Below are 18,781 nucleotides of genomic sequence, written 5' to 3'. Positions count from 1 at the left end.
CTGAAATCAAAAATAAAATGTCTATAGTTATTTCTTGAAAAAAATAATCCTGTCAAATAACAGAAGCCCCTTCAGCTTTGTACTCATTTTCCCTTGTAAAACTAGTGTAATCAAATTTTGTTCACATATCTTTGTGAAGCTGTGAGAAAGCAAGGAAGACCCTCAGTATATGGCAGACTTATCAGGAAACATGGTTGCAGAGAGATCAAGAGAATGAGTGGGCTGCAGTCAGTATCATTGGAGATGATATCTACATAATGAGATCATCAATCCATTTGAGTTTTTGAAAGCCTGTCTCCTAGTGGATGGACTTCAAATTTTGTTAGATGGTGGCAACTGGTCCTATTACTTCCTGGCATTTAAAGGGAGAAGAAATAGAAGCAGTATCAGATTTTACATTTTTGGTATCAAAGATCACTGCAGGGGGCAACTACCACCATAATATTAAAAGATACTTGCTCCTTGGAAGGAAAACTAGGGCAAATCCAGCAAGTATACTAAAAAGCTGAAATATCACCTTGCTAACAAATGTCCATATATTCAAAGCTATGGGTTTTTTTCCAAAATCAATGTAGGGCTGCAAGAGTTGGACTATAAGGAAAGTTGAGTACCATAAAATTGACATTCTTGAATTGTGATACTAGAGAAGAATTTTAAAAGTCTTTTGGACAGCAGGGTGATCAAAACAGTCAATACCTAAAGGAAAGAATTCAGGCTATTCATTAGAAGGTAAAATACTAAAGGAAGCTCAAATACTTTAGCCACATAATGAAAAGATGGTGCTCATTGGAAAAAACCCTGCTGTGGGGAAAAATTGAAGGCAAAAGGAAAAGAGAATGGCAGAGGACATGGTGGTTAGATAATATTATGGAAGCAGTGAATGTGAACTTGGACAGACTACCAGAGATAATGGAGAGTAGAAGGTGTTGGTAAGAATGGCTTTTTGACTTTTCAGACACAACTGAGTGACAGAAAAACAAATTAATAATTATAATTTTAATAAGAATAATCTTTCATTTAAAGCATGAATTAGTTCATCAGTACCAGATTTTTTTCTATCAGTGCTTAATTACATAAAAATATATGCTTTTTCAATTTAAAACAAATTATCCTCCATGATCCTTTTTTGACAAATTACTTTGACTTGTTTTAGGTTTGTTAAAAAGAGTGTTTTTCCCAATTTATAATGAACTCTTAAACTTTAAAATCATCTAAATCTTCATCTAGAATCATAGACTTATAGTTCAAAGCAACTTTGAAGAACAATTAAAATTATAGGCCATCCCCTTGCCTCAGCCATACTCTTTGATAAGAATCTAATTTGTTATTGGTATTTGGGAAAGTATAACTTTTAATGCTACATCTTTTTTTTCAACCAACAAAGCTTTTGATTAGGTTTTCTGACATATATATTGTGTTTCAAGAAAAAAGAATATGTTTCTCAGTCCCCACAATTCCACTAATAAATAGATTATTTGGAGGATCAAGAGAATCAATCAGTTCAAAATATAAAACAATAAAGAAAACTCTAATCCGTATGCTAAATTGGGCTCTACTTATCTCAAAAATATAAAAAACTGACCCCAACATGGGAAAGCATGCTCAATAAAAAATAAAAGACTGTGCAGGATGGGATAAATATATGGAGAGTAATTCATCCATATTTTCAGAAGAATTTAAATTCTTTTCTCCCCTGGTATTGCCTTTATGACTGCTATCTTAAAAGGATGAAAACTTCAGTCGTTTGTAGATACATGGTGGAGGTGTTTGGCATGTTTGAACTGAGAAGTTCTTGTGCTAATAGATAAGACAAGATTTAGCCTCAAGATTTCTTGACTCCAAGGCCAGCACCATCTCTATCTACTATGAGACATAGCTGCCAAATCAAAAAAGGCCTCATAAAGAAAGCTGCCTTTGAAGGAAATGAGGGATTCTGAGATACAGAGATTAGGAGAGAGAGAGAGATCATTCCAGGAATGCAAGACAGCTGGCACAAAAGCATTGAGGTCAGAGAAGAAGAGCCTTTCAGAGAAACAAGAACTCTAGTTAATTGGATTATAGTGTACCTAAAAAGGAATAATGCTGGAGGAGATTTTAAGTGCCAAAAAGAAGAGTTCATATTTGATCCTGGAGCTAAAAGGCATTGACTGGCTCTTAATGAGGAGTGAAATGACATAGTCAGATTTGTGTTTTAGGAATCAATTTGACTGATATGTGAAAATATGAAATAAAGATGAAAATAACTAAGAATTTAGGCCAAAGACTCAGAAGGCCATGATCCTTATGGTCCACAAATAAGAGAGTGAGAAATGGAGCAGAAGTAGACACAAATCCAGGTTCACTGCAAGATTTGAGAAGAGACTGACCAGAGGATCAAGGTTGATATTGCAAGTCCTGAAGCAAGGGATCAAGTGAAGCAAAAACCTCAATTAACTTTTCTCTAATGTTTTTGGGGCATAAACATCTTTAAGGTTGGTTATCCACAACCAGTTCTACCCTCCAGTCTCTTCTGAAGTCCATGTAACTGCTGTGGCCCTTATCATTCTCCATGCCAACTGTCCATTTTAAGCAGTGGAGGATAAATGCAGTAGTTGAGTTACTGTGGCCGAGTATAATGCCCTTTTAAAGCTGTGATGGACCTCAGAGATTAACTTGTCTAAATATATCATTTATATATGAAAGATTAAAAAAAAGATACTTCAAAAGGTTGGAATATTAACCCAAGGTTAAAGACAGAGCTGTCTTTTTGCTTATTTCATTTTTTTTAGTCCCAGTAGTATTAGTATTAGCATTAGCAACAATAGTTGTAACTAAAATTTGTAAGAGTCCACTATGTGCTGAGAATTATACTAAATGTTGTACAATTATTACCTTATTTGAACTTCACAACAACCCTGGTAGGTAGTTGCTAGTATTATCCTCATTTTACAAATGAGGAAACAGAGGCAAACAGAGATTTAATGACTTGCCCAGGGTTACTCAGATTCTAAGGGTCTGGAGTCAAATTTGAATTCAGGTCATTCTCACTCCAGGCCCAGGGAAACAGTCTCTGAATGTATTTTATTTATATTTTGATTTTGTCCTATGCTATACTGGAGACTGTCCTTCAGAATATAGTATGATCAAAATCATGGATTGTGTTATAACTGAGCTCCTACTAAGAACTGAAAAGACAATCAGAGAATAAATTCTGAACTTTAGGTTCTTAGTTGCTGCTTCTTGTCTGCTGCTCCTTATCTTTTAGTGATAGTTTAATTTCTACAGCATTATTTCAAATTTATACAGTTAGTTATTTAGCTGCATATGAATTAACCACAAGAACTAATTATTCTCAGACCTGTTAAGAAAAGGCTGAACATTTAATAACTACCAAGAGAAGATCAAATGTTTCATTCAAAGTTGGGCCAATACCTAGAATTATATCATGTCTTATTAGGTAAACTTTATGGCTACTGATAATTATGTCACAAGGTGCATACACTGGTCTTTTATATCTCAAAACATATGTTCATGAGCATCTGAACTCCTTTCTTCCCCCCTTAAAATATGGATTAGTCCTATGAGGACCTAACTAAGGGCCCTTTAATTTCTGCTTCTCATTTGGCATAGAGAACAGCTTATAACAATTGATGGGTTTTAAACATTACTCATAAAAAGTTGTTACCAGATCATCTCAACTTCTTAATGCAGTTTTCTTGCATTAGGAAAACAATGCCATAATGCAAAAACTCCTCTGGCTCTGTTTTTGTCTCTCTATCTCTTGTCTCTCTGTATCTCTCCTCTTTGTCTTGATCTCTGTGTCTGTCTCTGTCTCTTTCTCTCATTTTCTCTCTTCCCCTTCTTGACTTTCTCTTATTCACATTTAATTTGAAATAACATTTTTGCTAATTTCCTAAAAATTTCTCCACTTATCCAATATGTTTTTAATAGTTATATTTATGTAATTTTAAAATGCTCCAATTAGAGCATGGTGAGGTCGGAGAGAGATGTAGGGAGGTGCCAGGATGAGGTTTCCAAATGTTCCCAAAGATTCCAAACCAAAGCAGGAATTAATATTGATGTATTTCTAGAATTTTTCATTGTGCTTGCTGGACACATAATTTTAACCTTAATTTTGAAATATTTTGTAATCATAAACTTTCTTTTTCAAATGTTAGGTGAATCAATTCTGTCATTCTATGAGGAAAGCTTATTGTAATCCATAATAGAGGCATATTAGCTTATAACATGATGATTTTATAAAGAAATGCATCTAGTTGTTTTCTGGGTTTCTTATGACATCAATTTCTGTATTTCTTACCATAGTCATGCCTGCACAAACTAAATAAAGCATTCTATTTACAAACTGTAGAAAGGCCAAATTGGGTGCTTTATTTAAAATGCCAAAATTCTCTGCTTGGCCATGTCACAGAACTAAAGATTTAAGATTGAAAGGGACCTTCCAAGTCTTCATGAGCTGATACATTTTGAGTTTTGTAACCCATTTAATTTGCTGTGAGAACACTTCATTTGGTTTGAACAGTGTCTCAACCTGAGATATATTGGGAAAATGTTTGACTCAAAGTAGGAATTTAGAGTTTATTGAACTAGATTACATGACAGACTTTTTAAAAATGTGATTCCTTATTATAACTCATGAAACCTCTTTTATATCAATTTCCCAATCTGTGAAAAAGTGCATTTTCTGTCTATAGGATTTTCAAAATGATTTAAGCAGCATACCATGCCCTGGAATAGAATTGATTTTTAGTGTTGCTGTAAATATAACACAAAAATTTATTTCAAGAAAATGAGAAATTATCCCCTGCTTAATAGTTGCATCTGGCTAAACTTGGATAAATAATTCTATTCTCCAAACTAGATTTCTTATCATCCATTCTTATACCCGATGAACATTCTGACTTCTCTGCTTTTGCTTCTACTGTTCTTTAAGCCTGACATTGCTCTAACTTCACCCACCCACTTCTTTCCTACCACTGAAAATTTACTTGTCTTTTCAATGCCACATCTCATGTCCTGTTCTCATCCATCTTGAGTTCTCTAAAGTTTTTAACACTGCTGATCACCCTTTTCTTCTTGATACTATTGTCTCCTCAGTTTTCCTCCTACATGAATGATTTCTGCTTTTCTGGATTCTTTCCTGGATCATCATCCAAGTCATAGCCACTAGCCATGGGAACTCCCAAGAGTCTGTTCTGGGCCATGTTCTCTTTTCCCTATATAGTATTTTGCTTATGATCCATCAGTTCCTGTGGATTCAATGAAGTGTCAACTAGGTGACATAGTAGAGATAGTGTTGGATGGGAAATCAGGAAGACGTGTATTCAAATTTGACTTCAGATAGTTATTAGGAGTGTGATCCTAAGAAAATCACATAACTCCACATTTGTCTCAGTTTGTTCAACTATAAAATGAGGATAATAAAAGCATGTACTTTCCAGAGTTGTTATGAGAATCAAATGTGATGTTTGTAAAGATTACCACAGTACTTAATACATGATAAATTGGCATTTTATAAAATTTTCTTTCCTTTCTTCTTTCCTTTATATTGGTGATTCCCAGATCTATTTATCTATCTATTTATCTCCCCTCTCTCTCTTTTTATTTCTACTCTTGCATCTCCAATTACCTCTTAAACATCTCAAAATGTATATTCCATAGACAATATGATCTCAGCATGTCCAAAACTGAACTCATTTTCTTTAAACATTCCCAAAGCCCTTCATTATTTCTAACTTCCTATTACAAAAGAGGACATGGCCATCTCAGGTACTCATTAGGTGCCATCCTATGCTTCTCACACCCATCACCCCAGCTGTCAATTTATTTCCCAATCTTATCAATTATAGCTTTCTAACATCTCTCAAATATGCCTTTTTAGTCACTTTTTACACTGCCATTATTGTGATCCAAAACCTCAAACTCTTGGACTATTGTAACAGCCTTTTCATCTCCGTCTCAAATCTCTTCCTCTCCCTGTCCAAATTTCACTTAACAGTCAAAGTAATTTTTCTAAAACATAGATGCAATAACATCATTCCACTCCCTCCTCATTCAATAAACTCCAACGTCTCCCTTTCACCTCCAGGATCAAAAATAAAATTCTCCATCATTCAAAGTGCTTTAAACCTTACCCCCCACCCCACTCCTCCCCTTTTCAGTCTCTCCCCCCCCTCACACACACAACACACACACACACACACACACACACACACACACACACACACACACACACACACAAAATGGTATCCAATAATATTGACCTCATTGCTATTCTGGGTAGCTAGATAGCAAATAGTCATATATATGACTAAAAACAACTAAACAACCTCACCATTCCTAGTACAAAACACTTTCTCCCTATTCCATTTTTTCCCACTGATTGTCCCTAGAATTCTCTCCCTTCTCATCTCTACTTCCTGATCTCTGGGTTCCTTCAAGCCCCAATAAATCCTATCTTCTACAAGAACCTTTATCAATTCCTGTAATGCTATTTGTCTTTTATATAATGTTTGTATGTGCATAATTTTTTTCTAATTTTGTCTCTTCCATATAAGCTGCTTGAGAGCAGGGACTGGTTCTCCCCCCTAACTTCCACTCCTTTGTATTCTTAGCACTTAACATAGTACCTGCCTCATATTATATGCTCAATAAATACTTGTTGATTGACTAATCTATTCGAAGAAACTTCCAAATCCATTTGGTCCTTATCTACCTCTCTATTGCATATGTATCCCATTCAGTACATCTCTCTTACGTATATGTCATATTTTATTATGCTTCTTGTCATAGACCCTCAAACCTGAATTAGAGTTGACTCTCAGTAAGGGCTAGAAATAAACTATGTAGAAATATTTTGTCTCCCCAATATAGTATTCTTCATAAAAATTTGCTGAATTGGATTGAATTGAATTGAATTTTCTTAAAGATACCTGCTAGAGAGAAATAGGATTTATTGTTTTAAGGGATCTTTAAAAGGTTACCATATCAAAATATATAATATAGGGGCAGCTAGGTGGCGTAGTAGATAAAGCACCAGCCCTGGAGTCAGGAGTACCTGGGTTCAAATCCGGTTTCAGACACTTAATAATTACCTAGCTGTGTGGCCTTGGGCAAGCCACTTAACCCTGTTTGCCTTACAAAAAAGAAAAAAAAACTTTTAAAAAAAAGAAATATATAATAAAAGACCCCCAAACTATTTACTTATCTGAGTTGGAGTCAAGAACTTTTTTCTTCTTTAACATAAGCCAGTGGAATTTCCACTATACCATATGGTCTCTATTATACAGGTCTTTTGTATACATACATACACACACACACACACACACACACACACACACACACACACACATAAAGATAGATAGATAGATAGATAGATAGATAGATAGATAGATAGATAGATAGACAGACAGAGACAGACAGACAGACAGACAGACAGACAGATAGATAGATAGATAGATAGATAGTTATGAAATATGGAATCCAGGCTTATCATTTAGTTGATTGGGAAACTTTCAATGTGGGAATTCCCTTCCTACATGTACATCAGCAACTGTTGTATAATTTACAATATTAGTTCCCTAGAGCACTAGGAGTTTAAGCTATTTACTCCTGGTTGGACAGCGACTTACATGTCAGAAACAAGATTTGCATTTTCAGCTTCCTGACTCCAAGGCTAATTCTATCTCCTAGATATTCTCTTTGTATGTATTAGTTCAATAAAATTAACAAAAGTCACTTGAGTAAAACTAATATTAGATTAATTTGCAAATTCCTTTGAAAATGACAATTAGTATACTTATCATCTACAAATGGCTGCTGTGGTATGTGAGACCATTTCTAACAGGTTTGTGAGTTTCTTTAATCAATATTTTGGCATTTTGTTTTTAAATGATGGCATTTTTTTTCCATTAAAGACATAACAGGCAGAAACAGTGCTAATGAGGCATGATGTACATAAGAAAGAGTTTGATGGTATTTTTACAAGGAAACCCCTGAAGCCAGTTTCATAAACTTAATTAATAACATCATAAAATCATTAATGTTTCTTTCTTTATTTGTCCCAGAAGGCCTTCATTAAAAACCCCATTTTGCCCAGTAAAGTTTTTCTTATCTCAAAGATAAAAAGTGAAATTTATTTCTTAAAGATCCCTGCTTAAAAAATGATTATTTATTCAGTTTTAATCCATGTCCAGCTAGCTCATGACAGCCAAAGATACATTATGCTGTAGTGAGTATAAAGATAAGTTACAAATTCCTCTGAATTATTTAGAGGGGATCAAGTATGTTTAAGTATTATCATTCAGGAAAAAATAGAATTTGAACTTATTCTAATGTAAAAATTAATATTTATATTCCAATGAAATTTCAATGAACAAATATATTTCAAGTAATAAATTCTATTTTGTAAAATAAAGATGAGCTGTTTCTATTATGACATGAAATTCTTATAAATTCCTAACAAAGCCCTTGACAGATTTTTAAAATTATCTTCCTCCTATTATTTTGTTACTTTGTAGAAATATTTCTTTAGCCTTAATGAAAATGCAATGCTTCTAAAGCTTTTCATTGCTGACAATTCTGCAATTATACCTTGATTAAAAAATAATAGATGTAGATAAACTTTTAGGTCATGCCTCCTGAAAATTTAAAGTAATGCATCTAAGAAATAATTTTCTGAATTTCCAATGAGGATGATAATTCAAACTTCTGAGATAAAATGAATCCACAAACATTTTCCCTTAATTTGAGCTTCATTTTCCTTTGCTAGATTTTGAATCTTTTTCTCATTACAACTATTATTAATCAGAATTTGAGAAGCAACCTTGGCAGAAACAACTATATGTTCTAAATATTAATATTAAAGGTGAAAGTTCTGAATTGCATGGAAGAAAAGTTTATACCAGAGACAGAGGAAAAAAGTCATTGTAAGACAAGACAATTATCAAATATATAGTTTGGGTATTACAATGTTATATTTGGTTTCCTAAGTTGATATGCTATCTCAGGGATCCTTATGTATAGTTTAGCTGGCTTCCTTTGTGTTTGAGTTTGATATCACTGCTCAAGTTAACTCTCTGAGACTATAAGTTAAAGAAAATTCTAACATGAATTAGTAAATGGAAATTCTTCATCTGAGAGCTCCCTACATCAATGAAAACATAGGTCCAGTTCCTGGTCCCTATCTCTATCATATTTTGTAAGGTGGATTTCATGCTTATCTTGAGTATTGTTTGCTTCAGGCTAAACATCATTCATTCTAACAGTTATTCTTTATAAGACATTATTTCAAGACCACTGACTTTTCCTGTCATTGTCCTCTGGACGAATACTAACATGAAAATGTCTTTCCAAAATTTTGTGTTTAGAAGTGAACATAATTCTCTTCATATTTTTTTAGAAAAAAAATTTCATTCCCTTATTCTGGATATGACATTTCTACCTTACATTGTATTACCTTTTTTTTAAGGAAAAAGCAAAGCAAAACAAAACATTAAACTATTGACTTGATGTTAACCAGAGTCAATACTATCACATCAATATTATTGTATCTTGTTCACCTGAACTGCTATCAAGTCAGACCTACTGCTTGTTAAACCTCAGCAAGTGACTTTTCTTTTACCCCTAAGTTATAATCAATATACTGGTTGAGATCATTTTGAACCCTGATTCGGTCATCCAACCTATTAGTTATTCCCCACCCGCTTTGTGTTGTCTTCAGATTTAATAAGTACGAATCATAGAATCTCAGCAATGAAAAGGACCTACTTCAGAGGCCATCTAGTTAGATATATCCCTAAATAAGAATCCCATCTACAGCCTGTCCCCAAAGTTATCAACCTTCACTTAAAGGCCCCCAGTGAAGATAAGCCCACTCCCTCCCAAGACAGATCATCCTGCTTTTGAATAGTGCTGACCATTATACAGCTGTCCTTTATCTCGTCTACATGTTGGTTTCTGCAACTTCTACTTCTTCCTCCTATTTCTTCCTTCCAGGTAGAAATTGCTCAAGGATAGCCTCTTTTCTTTGCAATAGCCCTTCAAATACTTGAAGAAATATCTAAGTCACCTCTTTATTTTAACCTTTATTTTTATCCTTATTAAATTACATCTGGCTGTTGAGATAACTTGTGCCTTTCATCAATCAGCAAGTATATATTAAGCATCTGCCAGACTGTAGTAGACTATACGGGATATAGATTGTAGTAGACTATGAGAATAAAAGTACAAAGAATGAAGCAGTCCTTTCTCATAAGGAGCTTACTTTTAGTAGAAAGAGAAGTGTGTGTGTATATAATTAGATAGATGATAGATAGATATCAATGTAGCAATAATTATAAAGTAGATGATACAAATATATGCAAAAATACTAGGTAGTTTTCAAGGGAGAACACTAGATAGGCAGATCAGAAAGTTACATGCAAAAGATCGTGTTTGACTTTCATGTTAACGGGATTATATGAAGGCAGTACATTCTAGGCACATGAGATGACCAGTGCTCAACAGTGGTCAAAGAGTAACCTGTATAAGGAACAGAGGGAAGGTCAAGTCTGTTTGGATCATAGGGTGCTTGGTGGGGTTGTGATATACAATGAAGTTGGAAATAAAGGTTAGAGCCCATGAAAATAGAGCTTTACAAATTAAACAGAACAGTTTAGATTCTATCCTAGAGGCAATAAGCCACTAGATTTGGTTGAATAGGAAAGTCTCAGATATACACTTAAGGAAAATTACTTTGACAGGAGTGTGTAGCTTGGGTGAGAATGATCAGAGACTTTAGAAGGGGAGAAGCAGGAAAATCAATTAGAAGGATGTTGAAATAAACTAAGTGATGAATGCTGATGAATACTGAATGGCAATATTTGAGAAATGTTGCAAAAGTAAAAACAAGATTCAGTGACTAAATGTGGTTGAGGGAGAGTAAGGAGTAGAGAATAATGTGTTTACAACTGTAAGATTCTGTAAGGGTGGTGGTGTTTTCAATAGAAATAGGAAAATTAGTAAGAGAAGACGATTTAGGAGAGAGAAGATTCAGTTATTCATAAGCTGAAACATCATATCTTAAGAACTTGAAATTTGAAATGTTCTATAAACAATTGGTGATGTAAGACTTGAGGCTCCAAAAGAAATATTGAAAATGAATATATAGATCTGGAAGTCACTTGCATAGAGATGAAGTAAACACATAGAATCTGATGTGATTACAGAGGCATGACATTACCAATGGGCATAAAACGAATGATAAGTCAGCAAAAGAGATTATGATGTATTAGTAAGGCAGATAGGTAAACCCGGGGAGAAAAGTGTCAAAAAAAAAAAGAGGAGAGAAATTTGAAGGAGAGTGGCTAACAGAATCAAATGAAGTAAATAGTCACAGATTTGAATTGAGAGAAGATAATCAGATTTATCAATTAAAAATTCATTGCTAACTTTTAAGATAGCAGTTTAATTATGGCATCATAAGTATTGTTGCAAAGGGTTGAAGAGAGTTAGAAAGGAAATAGAGCAGCCATTGTAGGGAACTTATTCATGGAGTTTGAGAAAGAAGAAATATAAGATGATTCTCTGAGCAGTTGATAAGATCTGTGAAGATATTTTTAGAATAGGAGAGATTTGGAAATGGTTTGAATTCATTCAAGAAAAAAATCAGTTAATAGGGAGAAACTGAAGATTCAAGAATGAAGGGAGATAATTGAGAATATAATCTGAAGAAGACAGAAAGTGATGAGATTAAATGTAAACAATATGGATTTAGAAAGACAGGTCACCTTTTTGTCTAAGTCTGGGGAAAAGAAGATAAAGTTGGAGATGCTGTCTAGCCATTTTGAGATGAAGAAAACGGAAGATGGAGGGGAGGGAGCCTGTGTTGAATGATCTCAATTTTTCAGTAATATATGAGGTAAGAGAGATGGCAGAGAAGAATGTGGGCAGGCATTTATGGAGAGAAGAAAAAGTTTGTTATGGCTTATATAGGGAGTGAGATACAGAATCAATTTGAGAGTAATAAAATGATTAATTTGCTGTAGTGTGTGCCTAGTAGAGGTTTAATAACATGATATACACAGTCAGCATGAATGTCAGTAAACAGTTAAATTCATACTATGTGTTTAGGTACTTTGCCAAGTGGCAGAGATACAAAGGCACAGGAAAAGTCCCTGATCTCAAGGAGCTTAGATTCTATTGAGTGAGACAAGATGCAAATAACTACATATAAACAGGCTATTAGCAGAATAAACAGGAAATAAGCAATAGAGAAAAGGCACTAGGATTAAAGTAAATAAGGAAAGACTTCTCATATAAAGTAGGATTTTAACTAAAACTTGGAGGAAGGCAAGAAAACCAGGAAGTTAAGATAAGGTGAGAGAATTTCAGATATGGCGAACAGCCAACAAAATACACAAAAGAGAACAATAGCATGCTTTGTGCTAGGAGCAAGGAGGTCATTGTCACTAGATTTCAGAGTACAGGGAATATTTAAAGTGTAAGAAGACTGAAAAAAAGAAAGGTAGGTTATGAAGAGCTTTAAACAACAAGCAAAGAGTAGTATATTTGATTGGAGAGGTACTGAATAAGGAAATGGTCATATCTACACTTTAGGAAGGTTACTTTTGCAGTTAAATGGAGGACTACCTGTAGAAGGAACAGATTTTTGACAAAGAGGTTGACCTGTAGACTATTCCTCCATCTTTGTTCAGCAACTGGTGAGTAAGAGAGAAGGAGGTAGAGGAAGGGAGTAATCCAGAACTGAGAACTGACAAGAAAAGACCAGCAAAAGACTAGGAGTTCAAAGAATTCAAGAACAGAATTTAGTGTAGAAGCAAAATGGCTAATTTAACTTAAAGATGAAAAGGGAGGAAAGTGAAATCACAGTTTCACAAGAAATGAAGAATAAGGGAATAACTAACTCACACCTATAAAATTAACTAAGGTGACAAAAAGGGAAATGCCAAATGCTAGAGAAGCCCTAAGAAAATGGGAAAAATTAATGCACTATTTTGGAATTGTATATTCTGGAAATCAATTGGATGGAATACTTTTGTGCTATAAGAAATGGAAAAGGTACTGATGTAAAAAAAAAAAAAACCCGGAAAGACTTTAATACCTAATGTAATGTTAAATAAGCAGACCCAGGAGAATTAATTAAACAATAACATTGATATTGTGAAGATAATCAATTTTGAAAGACTTAGTAGTTTGTGAGAAAAGATTTCATTATTTGGTAATTGTTGAGAAAACTGGAAGCAATCTGGCAAAAACTGGGTATAAACCAATATCTTATACCATTTAATCAAGATAAGACCAAAACAGATACATGACATAGATTTAAAGGACAATTTCATAAATAAATCAGAAGAAAATGGAATATATTTATAATAAATATATGGATTTGTAACTTGTGTTTTCCTTTATGATTGAAGAGGATCATATCATTTATATGATGATATAATTTGTACATTGTTTATTATAGTGCAGGGAGTGTTGTTCAAAATCATCATTCTCACTGCCTTTTCCAGAACCATTTCACTCCTTCAGGATTTCTGGTGATGTTTGGATGCCTATGGAGTCCTTGTCTTTATAAATGTGATTTCCCTCCTGTATCAGTGAGGCACCATGATACTCCAGCAATGCCAGGCATTACAATAATATGGGGATTTTGGGTGACACTTTGGGACTCCATAGTATATACCTGTCTCTCAATAATCTAATATCAGTAAGGTGATTGAATTGTTCTTCTTAGAATTTGTGAATAAATAAGAGATAGAGTATTGTGCGATGTAAAAATGATTATTTTGATTACATTAAATTGAAAAAAGTTATTTACAAATAAAACCAAGTAACCAAGATTAGAAGTAAAACTGAAAATATATCTCAAATATATAGTTATTAAATTTAAAAGAATATGTCATTTCTCAGTTGATAAATGGTCAAAGGATATGAGCAAGAAGTTTTTATATGAAGAAATCAAATCTATATGTATTCATGTGAAAAAAATTCTAAATTACTGATTAGAAAAAAACAAATTAAAACAATTTGGAGATATCTCACACCCATCAAAATTCCTACAATGTTAGAAAGGAGAAATGAAAAATGTTGAAGAGAATGTGGACAAATTAATACACACTTAATATGCTGTCATTAAATTGTAAACTGAGCTGTCTGAAATTCTATCCAGAGTTATAAAACTGAATACCCTTTATCAAAGCAATACCACTATCACATATGTTTCCCAATGTGATCAAGGAAAAAGAAAAAGAATCTATATGTGCTAAAATATTTATAGCAGCTCTCTTTTGGGTGCCAAAAATTTAGAAATTGAGGGATTATATATGAATTGGAGTATGATTAAACAAACTCATATATTATGATGATGGAATACTACTGTGCTATAAGAACTCATGAGCAGACTGATTTTAGAAAAACAATGAAAGACTTTCATGAAATAATGAGTGAAATAATCAAAACCAAGAGAATATCCAGGAATATCTATATGGATTGAAGAATAAGTGTAAATGACTAAATTATTCTATTATAAAATACTCAAATTAACTACAAAGGACTTTTGGAGATGCTGTCCACCCCCACAGAAAATACTGATATATAGAATTATGCATAGCATGATATTTTATGTATATGTGTGTGAAATGGTGACTTCTTTTGTGGGGTGGGGGTAGGGAGACAGTTTGGAAATTAAAATGTAACAAAAAATAAATTTGATTTTTAAAAAATACTTAGTAATTGTGATTTTCACAATAACTGACCACAGTTCCAAAGGATTAATGATGAAACATTCTCTCCACCTCCAGATAAAAAAGAAATGAAGTCACAGTACAGATTAAAACATATTTTCTTTATATTTTGACATGACTAATACAGAAATTTGTTTTGCATTACTCTACATATATGTAATACATTTTGTTTCTCTTGTCTTTTCAATGGGCATAAAAGGGGGGGAAGAAGAGGGAAAAAATAAAATTGAACTAAAAAAAGAAAGCAAGAAAGAATGCTGGGCATGTAGTCAAAACACCAAGCACTAGTTGGATATCCAATCTCTTTGAACTTCATATTCCTTATCTATAATATGAGAATTATTGTAATGCTCAAAGGATTGTTAAAGAGGACAAAATGATAAAATCTATGATGAAGTCCTTCATTTTTCATGAGATGTTAGGATCGTAGATCTCAAGCTAGAAGAATCTCATAGAACATCCACTCCAGTATCTATTAACCCAGAGAAGTTAATCAACTTATGCAGGATAATGGACAAGTGGCTAGAATCTCCAGCTAGGGATTCTGGATAAGAACCTTTACAACCTTTTCTTCATCCCTTCTTACATAAGGAGAAAAAATGTACCTTTAGCAGTCCAAATTCTATGTCAGATTCAGCAGTCATCACCTGAAGATGGCAAAGGATGGAAGACAACAGTGTTGACGCTTAATTTAGTTATGCAGTCTGTAATTTCTCTTTTTTTTTTTCTGAAGCCTATTATTCTGGATAGTGCCAGAAGGGGGAGTAAGAAAATATCATTAAAAATTATGGTATCTGTAGTCTCTTAACAGTCCTAAAAACTTGAATTCAATTAAAGTAGCATATTATTCCTTAATATCCTTTGTTATCTCAGGCTTCAGTTATCTCTTAATGATATTTATCCTACCCTTTCTAGTTTTAGATAGCTCTTGTTTATGAAGATAAAAACAACATCACTGGTTAAGTCTAAAAGTAATCATGACCTCCATTTATAAGTATGTAAAACACTTCTTTGTGGCTGGTGCTGTCCCAGATTCTTGAAAATAACTTCTGAAATAACTTAAAACAATTTTCTTCATATCATTACACAGAAAGCACTGTGTATTGGGAAAGGACCAAAGGATCAGAATTCTCACTTTGTTCACGTAGATGATTATATTACAGTCTAGAATAATTCTTTCCTTATTGATCATCCATAATCATTTTTTAATAATCTGTGAGGCACAGTCCTAAATTTAAATATCCTGAAGGCAAAACATAGTATATAATAGTATAAATATAATATAACTATTATATATAAAATTATGCAATATAATAGTATAGTATACTATCATATCATATAAATATATAGTAATAATAATAAAGGACTTTAAGGTTTACAAAGCATTTTTAAAATTATCTCATTTTATACTCTACAACTCAGGGAGGTATTATTATCTGCATCTTACAAATAGGGAAATTTTGACTGTTTAATTGTCTTGTTCAGTATCATCCAATTAAAAATGACTGAGATTGAATTTGAACTCAGTTCTTCCTGACTTCAGGTCTATTTCTAATACTGCTGATTAGAACTAAATAGCTTTTTTTTTCCTTTTACAAGAAATAAAAAGTGAAAAAATATACCACAAATTGTTATTAGTATTTTCATCAAGGATTCAATTTGAACCATATCTTGTCTTTCTATTTAGAAACTATAATTACCCAGAAAGACCTGAACCTTAGCAAAATTAGTATATGCTGAATGACTAGTGAGGACAATAAAATTTCAAATAATTTGGAATTAGCTGATGGGTCTGGCTTCTCTGAATACTCAAATTATGTTGCATCTGTTTATTTCCTAATTAAACATTGTAATATATATTCTTCAGGTCCCAGAATGGTAGAAGTTCACAGTCAGCAATTCCAGATCAACTCCAAGGATGGCCGACCTCTATTTACAGTCGATGAAAAGGAAGTTGTGGTTGGGACAGATAAACTTCGAGTAACAGGTTCGTGGCATTTTGGGGGAACCACAGAACATTTTATTGAACCTCTACCAAAAAAGTCACACTTTTAGCCATTAACCAATTTTCAGTCAAATGACAAAAATCTTTTCATGATAGGTTTTAGTGATGATGATGATGATTCATTTTTTCCTCTTCATAACTGGAATTACCTCTAAAAGTTTTGAAGGTTTTCTTTAAATCATCATTTTGTATATCACCATTTAGTTTGGAATTTAAGCAGATCCCTAAAAGGTCTCAATTTTTCTTCCTTAATGTATGGTTGGTCACAAAATGATCATGAAGAATTGAAATATTGATCTTGCTTATAGGATTATAGGAAACTTGTCTGAAATAACACAAAAATCCAAGTTTCACAAAAATGCCCAAAATGAAAATAATTATTAAATTATTAAATTAAGCATATTAGGCTGCCCCCAACATCTTTCATTTACTCCACAGAGAATTGTTTGGTCATACCAGGGAGGATGGATGAGGCTTTATCTGACCTTTTCATGATCATTTTATGAAATGAAGCAAAGTATCTTGATACCCATTTGAATTCTAATTTCCATTGAAGAACTATGCATTTTGATTCAGAAAACATTCATTTATCACCTACCAGTGCTAGAACATGAGGATATAGTTTCTATCTTAGAAGGATAGAAGGAGATGAAACTTAAAAACTAGTGTCAGAGTACTAGTCAGATTTTTGTATAACTAGAAAAAATTCCCAAATTAGCAGAAATTACCATCAAAAAGCAATATTGAATTGAAGAAGACAATGAATACTTTGTGATCAAAGTTTTTATTGTTAGTTATTGTTTGGTTATTATTGTTTTATTGTTGATTAATCACTTTTCAATCATGTTTGACTCTTCAACATTCCATGTGGGGTTTTCTTGGCAATGATACTGGAATGATTTGTCATTTCCTTTTCCAGCTCACTTTACAGATTAGGAAACTAAGGAATGTAAGATAAATTATGTACCCAGGGTGACAAAGTTAGTAAATATGAGACCAGATTTGAATTCACAAAGATAAATCTTCCTAATTCTAGACTCCACAATCTAGCCACTACACCCCCATCTATCCAATATCAACTATAACAAATAATCAGTTTGAAAGACATTGAAGTTGTATACCACACTGCAGCAAGCAAACCCTACTTAGGTACAATCTAAGATTTTTATTAGGAACACAAAACTAGAAGCTAATGCTAATTCTGGCATTTAAATAATAGACAATCCAATGATATATGGATCAACTTTTTGCTAGTCCTACTCTATTACCTTATGGCATAGAAATCATTCTAAGTTCTTAAAGGCTAGGTTAAGGATCACAAGATCTGGAATTTCTATCAACATAGAAAAGCTTCAAATTGTTCAGTTCTACTTGATATCAATCATCAGTTATCATTGTAGTATCCATCCCCTTATTTAATTTCCTTTTTCTTTCTTTTTTGTTGCCTTAACTTTCTTTGCTAGTCACAGCTCATTCTAATTTTTAGCATTTCTTACACAACTTTTACAGGATTGTAATAGATTCTTATACTCATTGCTTTCCTTCCACCTTCTGTACAGTGTTTTTTTTTTTAATCTAGTTTGGCTGATAAGTTCCATTTGCATTAACGCTGCTCTCTTCAGATAATTGTCATTTTTCCCTCCTCACTGGACTTATTTCCTTTTGTATCTTCAGAATTTTAGTCTTGAGCATCTCCCATCCTTCCTCAGTTGAATCCCATTGTTGCATTTTACTCATGGAACTCTAACTTTTCTCTGAATTCTTTGAACTTTTCTTGTGCCACAGTTAAGGTGGCTGTCAGTCATCTTAGATTTTTCTCTCCTCTCTAAACATAGGATGAAGTGATTATTTCCCTTTGAAATTACCATCATTTCTATTTCAGCAACCAGTTTCTATTAGAGAGAAGCAGATTAAGAAAATAATTTCCCTTTGATATTTCCTTTATTTCTGAAGAATGAAATTAGCACTAAGGCAAGTTGCCCCACTTACAAAAGTTTTTAACTCTCTTTGTTGGAATAATTGAAATTTT

General features: G+C 33.1%; 1 protein-coding gene across 4 annotated transcripts in view; it reads left to right on the top strand.

Moving 5' to 3' along the window:
• Positions 1-18,781, top strand: part of SGCG (sarcoglycan gamma) — a 313,578-nt gene that overhangs the window by 224,876 nt on the left and 69,921 nt on the right. For all 4 annotated transcript variants that reach the window (XM_074216214.1, XM_074216217.1, XM_074216216.1 and 1 more), the window contains exon 5: positions 16,615-16,734. In XM_074216214.1, coding sequence (XP_074072315.1) covers positions 16,615-16,734 — 120 coding nt within the window. The remainder of the gene's footprint in view (positions 1-16,614; positions 16,735-18,781) is intronic.

This window comes from Macrotis lagotis, chromosome 1 (genome assembly GCF_037893015.1).
Source record: "Macrotis lagotis isolate mMagLag1 chromosome 1, bilby.v1.9.chrom.fasta, whole genome shotgun sequence".
Classification (NCBI taxonomy): Eukaryota; Metazoa; Chordata; class Mammalia; order Peramelemorphia; family Peramelidae; genus Macrotis; species Macrotis lagotis.
The sequence above is the reverse complement of the archived record's forward strand: the minus strand, read 5'-3'. Positions and strand labels throughout refer to the sequence as shown.